The sequence below is a fragment of the Passer domesticus genome, chromosome 6 (genome assembly GCF_036417665.1).
Source record: "Passer domesticus isolate bPasDom1 chromosome 6, bPasDom1.hap1, whole genome shotgun sequence".
Taxonomy (NCBI): Eukaryota; Metazoa; Chordata; class Aves; order Passeriformes; family Passeridae; genus Passer; species Passer domesticus.
Window position 1 is genome coordinate 28917945 of NC_087479.1, and position 11970 is coordinate 28929914.

The window sequence follows — 11970 nt, forward strand, 5'->3', positions numbered from 1 at the left end:
AAACTATGTCCTTTTAGTAATCAAAATTTCTAATAATTATTATTTTTCATGGTCTAGAGAGACATGGTTTTCTGTTTTACTGTCCTTCCTTTCTCATTTGAAACCAATTTTCAAACAACATCTATGAGAGAATGTCCCTGAGAATTTCACTGAGTAGTTCTTGCTACACAAAATTATATTTTATTAGTTAAGAATTAATTAATACAGAATGCTTCTGCTGCTGTATCTATTGAAAAGTCAGGGGTTCAAAGTAACCATAACCCTTGGTGCTGTTAATTTGCTAGTTCATCTAGATAGACCAGGTGCATTTTGCAGAAGCTAGATTTCCCTCTCCGTCATTTTTATTGCCCCATATTTATTTTCGGTGTATTGGTTGATGATAGTATAAGTTTTATCTTTCATTTTACCTAATTTTGTGATCTTGGAATAAAAGTGCATGTACAAAACTGGTACCAGGGTATGCCAAGATGCACCATTAAAAATGCCCTGTTCAGTCTTTTCTTACCTAAATATATGTAACTAAATATAGTTACATATACATATACATAGACTGGATATGGAAGATACTTCTCAGACTAAAATTATATTATTTAGAGTACATAATATTGTTAAGAGGAGAAGTCTGGTTTCCAAGAAAGGTTGGAGAGTCCCTTGAAATAATTTTGTAACAGAGTGTGGGTTTTGTTCCTAGATTTTGAAAGGAGAACATATTTCATTTGTTCTGTGCATCAGACTTATTTTTGACATGATTGCAGCTGGGGGATTCTAAGACATGATGGACCTGTGAGGAAGTGGGGGCTCTACTCATTGTGTCTGTAGAGAGTACAAATATGTGCATGTCTTTGTGCATGGGCTTTGTTTTCTCATTGGTTTTAAAATAAGCTGAATTGCAAAAAAATTATTTAAAGAGGTACTGCTGAATGAGTAGCCTAAGCTGAAACTTTTCACTAGATACTCAGTGCAAGAGGACTGCTTCTACTTATAAGTAAATCAAGTATTAGGCATTCTTATATAGCAGTCTATATTTATAGTTCAGTACTGTGTGTACATATAAAAGTATCTATAGTAGTGATATATATTCAGATATTTGCTTAATTTATTTACTTTTCTGTAAGTTTTTCTATTAAATTATATGTCTGTGGGAATGATGAGAAGGTCTTTTGTTGTTTTGTTTCATGGTGTTTTCTAGCTTTTTTAATTGTTGTGTTTAGTTACATAGCATGTTGAAAATATTCCTCCTTTTAGAAGCTATTTGGCTTTACCATCTTATCATGTGTTTATACCTAAAGCAAAATGGATGTTTTGTAAAAACAAAACAAATAAATTGTATTTATACCGTTTTTAGGAACACATTTGGTCATTAGCTTTGTGCTATTTTTTCCTTTTTAATTTTTTTATAGTGAAAAACACCATGAAGCTATACAGAACTGTCTGTAGGGGAAAACAAGAAAAAATATGCTCTTATTTTCATGGACCTGAGACATTAATAGAGTTACCACAAGGGTTTAATTCATGTGTGTCTCCCCTTCCTTTCTATGGAGAACAGAGTAATTACCCCAGAATTTTAATTATAAATAGTGTAGGGGGGGATGTTAGGGTTTAGTATCATTATTTTATTTTATGGTCATGAAAACTCAAAGGTGTTCATTTAGCCAAAACACATTCAACTAGTTACACTTTCTTTTACCTCCATCTTTCAAGATCTAGTTTTTCAATCCCACAGATTCTCACTTAAAACTTTAATTTTCAGAATATCAGAATATGATAACTGTGATAGCAAAATTGGGGACTATTTGTAAGCATGAAAATATTAAATATTGAAATAGACAGTGTATTTTAAGAAAGGGACTAAAGACAGTCATATTTTCTGAGCACTTTACCTGCTTCCTTTGGTAAGTGCAAACCTGTTGATATGAGTAACCATAAAGTTCCTCTTGCTGATGATCAAACTCTCTCTTTTAGCCTCCCACAAAAGCATCACAAAAAGCTTTCAGCAAGAAAGAAATACGCCTTTTTTCAATAGTCATAAAATAAATCCTTGTTTTCCATGCCATAGAATTGAAATGGTTGTGCTGATTCACCTTGATTCCACATCATTCAAAAGAGAGGTCTCCTGCAGATGATATATAGTTGATAACTTAAATTTTGTTCAGAATTGCTAAATGATTCCTGAATTATTGTGGTGCATATCTTGTAGAAATCAACTGTGGCAAAGATCCTCTGAAAACAAAATAAAACTCTTAGCCTTCTTTTGTCCTGTCAGTCCTGTAGAAAGATTGATTATTTTTAAAGGTGGTTTCCAGAGACTGATTTTCAGTATTCTTACCAGTAATGCTGAAACATGATTTCATGCTTGGATTTAAATCCTAAATTAATTTAGAAAATGTTTAGCATGCTGTTAAAATAATGTGAGCTTGCCAGCAGTGTCAAAACATAAAAATCTCAATGTATTTCTAATATCCAGGGTTTAGTTTTTCCAAAGTTTCAATGAAAAGTGTTATTGACAGAGAAATGGCAAGTCCCTTAGCACATTTCTATTGGCTGTTCTTTCCTCTGAATTTAATTAAATGACATAACTAATGCATATAATTTTCTGCATTGATTCTTTTAGAAGAACATAATTGTGTACTCTAGCCACATTTATCCAAGTTTATGCTGAAAACTGGGCACTGTTGATAGCTGTGATGCTTTGTAATGTTAACAGTGCATCTTCATCTTGAAAACTCATACTCCATTCAAAGGGTTGTTCAAAAATACTGTTAGTTTTCTCTTAGATTGCAGGTACATGTCCATTAAAAAACATTATAAATAATTAAAATAAAATTTTTAAAAGGAAGCATCAGTCTCCTGGAAGTCAATGAAAAATTGATTGCTAGGTTATAGGCTGTCCAAGATTTGTTATTAATATCTTAGCAAATCTCTTGTATGTGTTAGCCGTAGCATTTATTCCAATGATTACGTCTCATCAAGTGCAAGTTTTCCAGTTAAAATACAGCATGTCATTCAGAGCAAGTTTATGGCTGATCTGCTACTGGGGAGAGTACCTGTAAAGCTCATGCATGCAGTCTTTAAAGGATTCTCTGGAGGAGTGCAGAAATGTCCTATTCATTTATGAATTTGCCTTCTGAAGCTTTGTCAGGAAAGCAGCCAGTGCAAGGCTTCTTTGGATAATGAGTTAATGAGGAGCCAAACATCTACGGATCTGTGACTGGGAAAGCATAAAAAAAAGAGATGCACCCACTTTGCCTCTCTCTCTGTCAAGAATATCAATTAACTTTTGAAACTGGAGTGGCTTCTATGAGTTCATAAGTTAGATCCTGTCTAATTTTAAACAATGGGAGTTTTAGTGATACCATCAGTGAGGCATATTTGGCTTCAAAATAATATACATCATCTACATTTTATGTCAATTATTTGGTATTGAGAAGTTGTTATTTCAGCAATTCCAGGAATGAAATTACATTATATGGTTTCTTTCAGTTAGAAGTATCCCAAATTGCTATACTTAAGAGTTCTGTAGATATTCATGCATTTTTTTTAAACCATCCTTGGCTCTGTGAAGTATTAGCAAGTATTCATAGGACGCCATGCAACAAATTATGTAAGAAAGATGGAAAAAAAGGGAAATTTTAGAAATGGGGAGGGGAAACTTTGATGGTTTTAAAGAGAGAATAGGGTTAACATTCGATCATCACTGAAGGTTTTAGACAGTACTGGACAGAACTGTTAGTATTTATACTTTCTGTCTTTTTAAAAATATTTCATTTGAACAATAACATAGCCAGTATGGATGTCTAATTTTCTATGTACACCGCACTCTCTGCAACTGAGTGAAAATCTATTAATTTTTTCTCTTGTGTAATTTCATATATAACCAGCTCATTTTTTCTTTTTTAATTATAAAAAAGTGAAAAGTATAAATGAAGCTTCTCAAAATGCATTGCACTTCTTTGCAAATGTAATTTGAAGCTCATGAAACATTAATGCATAAAATATGGAATGTTGTTTTTATTCTACTGAGAAAAAAATTAGAAAAGTTTCTTCTCTATGTTATTAAAACTATGTATCATAGAGAATTCATGGAGGAGTTGGTTTACTCCATTCCCACAGTTTTGAATCATGTTTTCTTGAGGGATACTTAATGAAACTATTTAGATTTTTATGTGCACATATGTGACTGTAAATTTTTAATAATACTTTCTTCAGGACTAGATAATGTTATAAAATCAACCACCTGTATAACTAACATTGTTTTAGCAGTTTTTCTTTCTGTGTGTGCAATTTGGGCATGCACACATTCTGCTTTTGAGAGAAAAAGCCTTTCTATTTATGAGTTAGTGCCTACACACACTGGTGACAGAAGGGCAACTAAAACAAGCACCAGAGAATATTTTTCTTGTGTCTTTAAACATGATTTGCTAGTTCCTTGCTGTGAGAAATTTGCATTCCAAATTACATCTTTAGTTAAAAGCATGAAAGAAAAATCTTGATGTTCATACTTTAAAGTGGGCAGAATTGTAATTAGGTAGTTACTAAAAGAAGTGGGAGTGACTTTTTTAAGTGCCTCAAAGAGTCAAGGTTTAATATCAAATGCTAATTGAAAAATAGTATTGATTTAAGCCAAAAGAGCAATTTGTGCAAAACATCCTTATACAGTCTTATCTCTAGTAAATATTTCTCCTGCTTAGTTCTGACTCTCTAAGCCTTGTGATTTCAGATGTAAATTGTTCCTGGGTATTTAAGTGCAAGTTAGCTTTCTATTGCATAATAGTTTTTGTGACTGGAATGCAATGATAAATGCAACCTCAGCTGAGAGTGGAGGTCTAAGAACTAGAGAAAAATAAACACTTATGATGAACAGTAGTGTCAGTATCAGACTAAAATCCTGCAGTGTTACCAGGAGATAAAACCAAACATCTTAGAGTATGTATTTGCTCTGTCAATTTATTATATTTGTAATAATCTAGTGTGATTTGAGAAAAAACTCAGAGTTGCAATATTTTTTCAATGGATTAAGTTAACCTTGAATTGTCTTGAAAGATGACTGTATTTATGAGGTCTGAAATAACAAAGAGACAACATAGGGAAGTAGCAAAATTATATTCATATTGGAATAATTGCAGGCAACATTTAAGAAGGAAATACTCCAAGTATATGTGCTGCTTGGGATGAGAAGAAAATCTTATTAATATAAACATGACTAGATAAAGAAAAAGTACATTATGTTGAGGAACAAAGTAGGAGTTAATCTCTTCCTGTAATCCATTGCACTTGTTCACACAGTATTTCAGTTCCAGACATTCTTTTGTAGACAGAGAGAAACTGAGTTGGAATGACATTTACAAAATTTAAACATGGTCAGAAAAGATGACAATTTATGGTCTAGGTTTATTTACCTGATGATCTAGCTAAATTTACAAAGAACTGCTTTGCTGTTTATGGATATGTGCCTATTTTTGTAAATAAATATTAAGCAGACTATTAGAAAAATGCCTCTAAAAGATGTCTCTATTCCTTCTAAGAATTTTCTCTGAAGCCAAAATGTATAATCTGGAACTGAGCAACCAGGAATTTGTTCGGGACACCTCTGAAAAAGTAAATTCACGTTTCAGCATGTCCATCAATCCAGTATGGAATCCAGTCCAGAGATACTGAAAATACTGAGAGAAATTCCAGTAGCTTCCTTGAGGCTATGTATGTGCAATAACTAGAAATTTGCTGTGCAAGGCTACTGTTGGAAGCTGAGCCCAAGTCTGACATGAGCAAACATCTGTCCAGAGCAGCCTTGCATGGCTGCCTGCTGTATAGGTGGGATGACTCATGCTCATGACCTTTCAGTAGCTTGTGCTGCCTTCAATTTGTGGTTCTTGGTGGCCCTATAGCATGGGGTTTTCCAGGAGTTGCCTGATACAACAGAGTATGGCTGTGAATTCTAAGTGCACGCAGGCATCACTTTGCCTGTAATGAACTTAGTTGTCTTTCTGCTTGATTTCAGGAGAACTCCTATCCCATCTTCAGTTCATCCTGATATTCTCCCAGATTTTTGTTATAGTGCCACTTCACTTTAGGAAGGATTGTATGGGACTACTCACAAGCCTAGTGTAGCAGTGTGTTTATCTTGTCACACAAAAAAAAACATCCTAGGTGATCCTACTCCTCACTGACTGCTCTCTACAGGAATTGGTGTGTTGAGAACACCTTCTCATCAAGTCTAAGCCTGTAGTCATATGAGCAGCTAAAATAGCATGAAATTTTCAGACATAGAATCCAGAGACCAGAGGCAGTTTTAAAGAGTTTAAAACAATTGCAGAGCAAGAAGACAGGGGAAAAAGGAAAAAGATATGAAATAGAATGTAGTAATTTACATTTTAAGGAAGTGCAGTTACTTGCTTTAGAGACTAAAATGTAGAATTGTGACAAATTAGGATGAATTTGTTAGATTAGATGGAATCTTTTCTATAAAGTGTTCTTCTGTTAAGAAAAAAATAAACCAGTATTAGACAAGTAGTTGAAAGATTTAATAGAAGGAAAAAGAACAATTGTTCCAAGAAATTCATGGGATGAGTTATAATTACACTGTTGAAAATAAAAGAAGAAAAAGGAAACCTGAATAATAGATAAAAAAGAGCTTTGGTTCATTAATCTCTGTGCAATCTCTTAGAAACACTTCACAGAAGCGGAATAAAGAGGGGCTGATGCATTTAAATACTTCCACTGTTGAATTGTTTGTTTTCTTTTTTTTCAAGTTTTGATGCTATTTTGTATAATCAGTACTATTTCTCTTCTAGTGTAATTTAGTGCAGGCATGTGTCATGCCACCATGTGAAATTTGAAACCTAAAACCATGTTTTTCAACCTTCTTAATTTACAGTTACTCTAATTGGTGTAACAGCCATATCAAATGCTAATTCTTGCTGTCTAGCCTGCATTTCATCCTTCCACTACATTTATCAGTGTAGACTTTGTATTGGCTGGGTGGCATGTATGGTGTGAGTTTGTGGTTGCCATCCCCACAATACTAGAGACTGCAAGAGGTGGAATATAACCAGACCAAATATTGTCAGAGGGAAGAAATAAAGCAGTAGAAAAGTGAAGGGGTGTAATGGGTGAAATTTTACAATGGGTTGTTGGAAGTCTCTACATGAGAGGAGTGGGAATGAGAATTGGCAGGACATGGGTAGTAGTGCAGATTTGGTCATGGTTTGTCTTCCCATGAAACTATTTAGCATGTATTCATGTGCATTCTGAGCTGCTCAGTGCAGATGATCTCAGTGCAGCACTGGGGAGGATGAGAATGGCAGGGCATAATCACCAAACATCTGGCGTTCCACAGTAGATGCTATTTTGCTCACTTAACTGAGCCAGGACTTTCACTTTGGTAAATCAGAGGACTTTTAGACAATTCTGACATGATAGATGAATGCAGCATGGGCTTATGCAAGTGGGTTGTCAATAAATAGGAAAGGTTTAGGGAATTAGCTGATACAGATTTAGGAGTCTAGGATTTATATGAGCTACTCATGTGGTGAAAGTTAAAAACAGTTTGAATCATGTCTCTGGACACAGTGGTTGAGATCCCTTAAGTACCAGGCCTCTTCATCTGAAGGGCAGAGTTGCATCAAATCTTTGCAGGTTTCTTTGGGAGCTGAGGGCAGCAAACTGCTCTTTCAGTTGGAGCCTTTCTTACGGCCCAGGTTTCTTTGACTTTTGTCAAGGCTTTTAAAGACACAGTCTTGTTTCACTGAAAATGTATGCAGGGAAATTACTTTGTTTCTATTATATTTGTTATAGTTGGATGACTTTTGGGGGAAGTATTATATTTGTTGAGCCTGATTTTGAACTTGCTTATGCTAATGCAAATAGGATGCGAGTGATGCCTATGGAAGAAATTAATTTGCTTTCTGTGTAAGCAAATGTAATAATTGCAATCCTTAATTTTTATAAAAATTATTTGACATGAAATAAAGGTTGAGTTACTTCCCTTTTTTAGTTCCTATAGCATTTAAACAAAATAAATTACACACGTGCTTATTCTTATGCAAGAAGATTCATTTGTAAGCATATGTTCATAATTGCTTTAGATACTTAATCTTCTTTTTGCAGCACAAGTTTGGATATAGCCAGGAGCACACAGAAACCTGGAAACCTAATCTTCCTGCGTAGTGAAAGATACCTTTATTGGATAGCTCAGAGCACTTATTTTGGGTGGCAGTTTCTCACTTCTGCATCCAAATCAGTTTCTGAACCCATTATCTGTAAAAGGAAAATAAGTGCACTGTCCAATTTCCCTGACAGACAAGGAGTTAAGTACTTTTTTCAAAAATGGTGGTCACACAGGTAACAAAACCAAATAGATAATATGTGATTTTTCATTTTCTGAATTGTTTTGTATAATTTTCTACCTTTTAACTTAGTGATCATATGGATTTTAGGCTTCAACAGGAAATAAAAAGAAAAAATATTTGCACTACTTATTTTCTATCAGCACCTCCGCTGTGATCTATCTAGTCTGTTAGATACTGTGTTATAATACAGCACAACCAATGTTTGCCATAAAGACTTGATATTCCAATATACAAACAGGGGAAAGATTTAGTGAATAAATGAAATAGATGGAGAATTACAGACTGGCAGCAAGATTAATATTCCTAAACAAACAAACAAAAAATCCTAAATATATTCTGCTTTTAAAAATAATATCTAACAATTTAAATTAAATTTTAAATTAGCTGTCACAAATACAAGAATATTACAGCTAAATATCTCAAAATAATACAAATGTTGCTCTTCATTTCAAGAAGAGCAGGATTGCTTACGTTTTAAGTAAAATGAGTACAGATGTATTTATGTTTTGTTCAAACTGAATTTTCACTGGAATGTAATGTTTTTGTCCTAATATAAAATAGAGGCATAGTGTCTAATTATTTAATACATATACATTTTTTAAAGATGTCCTGTATGTAAATGCGTGAAATATTCACCATGGCAGGGGTTGTATTTGAAAGGATATTATTGGTATATTCCTAAACTAATACCATTTAAGAGAGTTGCCAATGAAAAAACAATAGTCTGTTTCTAAATAAGATATTTAGAAAATAATATCTTTATTTCTGGAGCAGACAAACATATATTAATCCAGCATATTAAATTTTATGGATTTTTTTTCAAAATGCATAATTTTTATATTGTTTGTAATGCTAAATAGAAAACCATGTCTGAACAAGGTGGGAGTGTGTGAGTAAGGAGAAGGAGATCATTCTTTATCTTTCCTCTGATGAGACAGATAATTTTGTCGAATAACTAGAGCTGTTAGTGGTAAACTAATGAATATTTGTGTATCAATTGAGAAAATTACCGGTTTCACATTGCAAAAATCTTTCTTGTTGCATAGAGGAGACTTCCTTTTTAATTTTGTGGCGGAATTAAGCCACTGCTTTATTTTACTACACCCTTCGTTTAGAATAATCCTGGCTATATAACAGTGATCTGGATTTTCATATGTTGCATATGTAACTATAATATTACAAGTGCAACAATACTGCCCTGGCATTAAATATCCTATTTACTCCTGAAATCACGTGTATGGTTATCAGAGAGTATTTTTGTACCTTCTTATGTTTTTAGAGTTTTTTTCACTTCAGTTTACATAAGCATTTACGCCTGACTTGATCAGAACTGTGCACATTGCTTATTGAAATCTCCCACAGAACCTCTCAGTGTGTCTTAAACCAGTGGAGGCAAGTAAATGTTTTCTATAGTATGCAGCACAAAACCATAATAATGAAAGCTGTGCAGTACTGCATTTTTGGTGTTAACAAAATAAACAAAACAACAAAAAAAAAAACAAACAAACAAACAAAAAAAAAACCAAAAAAAAAAACCAAATAAAACAACCAAAAACCAAACACACCCATAAGCAAAACCAAACAAGCAAACCACCCCCAAAAAATTTTACAAAAATCTGGACAATTCTTCTATTTAGCAATTAGTTAATGTATTTTGTATTTAGAACTGAAATATCTAACCAAAACTAAGAGTTGTTTCTTTCTTTTTATGATAGCAAAACTAAAAAAGGTTACCTTAAAATTACCAAATACCTTGAACTACATTTAAAATTATTAGGAGGTGTTCTGACTTAAAACTAGGTCTGCCTACAAACATATATAAGATGTGTCATTATGTATTTAAGTATATATACAGTGATTTTTTTTTATAGGAATATTTAATATATGGGTGGACTAAATTTTTTTCAATACCCTTCTTTCACCTTACCTTTACAATAAGTCAGCAGCTGATAATTTTTATTTATTCTATAGAACATGTTCTGTTTTGATGCCAACAGAATTCCGAATTAAAAATTCTTTATATAATTTAAAACAATCCAGTGCAAAATACAGTATGATATATATTTAATGTACATATTGTGTAAGTGGAAAATATTAGCGTTTCTCAAGTTTCTAGTATGCTGGATTCTCAAATATGTGATTTTCATGCTAATAACCATTGGAAATATCTAAGCTTTTTCTAGCTTTAAAAACTTATTTGTGGGGCATGCATATTGGTTTGCAATTAGTTTGACTTTTTAATGAGGCAGTAAAAAGAGACTATTACTAATAAAATTAATTGTATTTTATATTGTTTTGTTGCTAAGACTTTAGAGAGAATTTTGGTGAAAGGACTGAAAAGTGTTGCCCCTACACATATTCCATAAAATTGAGATGAATGTATATCTGAACACAAAGCTTCTAAAAGCAAAGCTTTTGTAAAATAAAACACTTTATTAATTCAGTGTCCTAAAACATACAGTACATTAAAACTTTGGGGCACATTTGTAAAATGTATACCAAAAACAAAAGCTATGAAAAATATGTATAAGTATTGACTTCTTATCCTGGGCATCATTCTTCACTCATAGCAGTAAGTCAATAGGTAATAAATTTATTGACATTAAGTATCTTGTGTCAGTTTGAAACTTGTTTAAACAGAAGAAAAAGTAGGATTTATAGGTAAATAACCTTTGTTTGAAACTAGTTGGTAAACTTTTAAATGTACTAATGCCATGTTTTATACTCAAAATCTCAGCTCTTAGATCCTGTAAAATTTAATTTCCATAGGCTGAACAATAATAACACAGTATATCAGATAATAAATTTCCATACCGTGATGTGGGTCACAGGTTAAAGAATCAAGATCATGTCCTGTTCAAGACCAGCTATTTAATCTGTCCAAGATTTAGCCAAATGTTGTTTTGGTTGTGGTTTTTTGTTTGTTTTAGTTTTGGTTTGTTCTGTTTCTTTATTTATTTATTTATTTATTTTTTTAATTATTGCTACTATAGATGTTTTAAAGGAAGGTAAAGAATTTCAGACAAATTTTGCCAAAGAAGTTGTTTTGCTACATTCGCCTGGAAAAAGAAAAATCGTGAAAATACTCAGTTTGATACAATCTAAGATAATATTTCCATATGAATATAATAGCTGCATTTGCTTAATCTTGTGGTGTGAACTGTACTATGCTGAAAGCAGTATTTTCTGTGGGAGAATGATAAAAATTATTTTCCTGTTAATTTACTTTTAATTCTTCTTAATATACATTTGAAACATGCAGAACATTAAAAAGCATGATGAGCTGTGATTCTTTTTAATTTTTTTAACCCTTTCTTTTAAACCATGGTAACTAACTTACTTCATTCTTTTCCTTCCTTTTATAGGCTAGCAAAAAATATTATAGTGTTTATGCACAAAGCAGAAGTATTATTTATATATATTTTTTTCAATTACAGGTAAAGATTATAGTTCCCAACAGCACAGCAGGTCTGATAATAGGGAAGGGAGGTGCTACAGTGAAGGCTATAATGGAGCAGTCAGGGGCTTGGGTACAGCTTTCCCAGAAACCTGATGGGATCAACTTGCAAGAGAGGGTTGTCACTGTGAGTGGAGAACCTGAACAAAACCGAAAAGCTGTTGAACT

The 11970-nt window shown here is 32.8% G+C and overlaps 1 protein-coding gene across 4 annotated transcripts in view; it reads left to right on the top strand.

Moving 5' to 3' along the window:
• Positions 1–11970, top strand: part of NOVA1 (NOVA alternative splicing regulator 1) — a 146451-nt gene that overhangs the window by 127907 nt on the left and 6574 nt on the right. For all 4 annotated transcript variants that reach the window (XM_064424077.1, XM_064424078.1, XM_064424079.1 and 1 more), the window contains one exon: positions 11783–11970. This exon is cut by the window's right edge and continues 6574 nt beyond it. In XM_064424077.1, the coding sequence (XP_064280147.1) occupies positions 11783–11970 (188 nt within the window). The remainder of the gene's footprint in view (positions 1–11782) is intronic.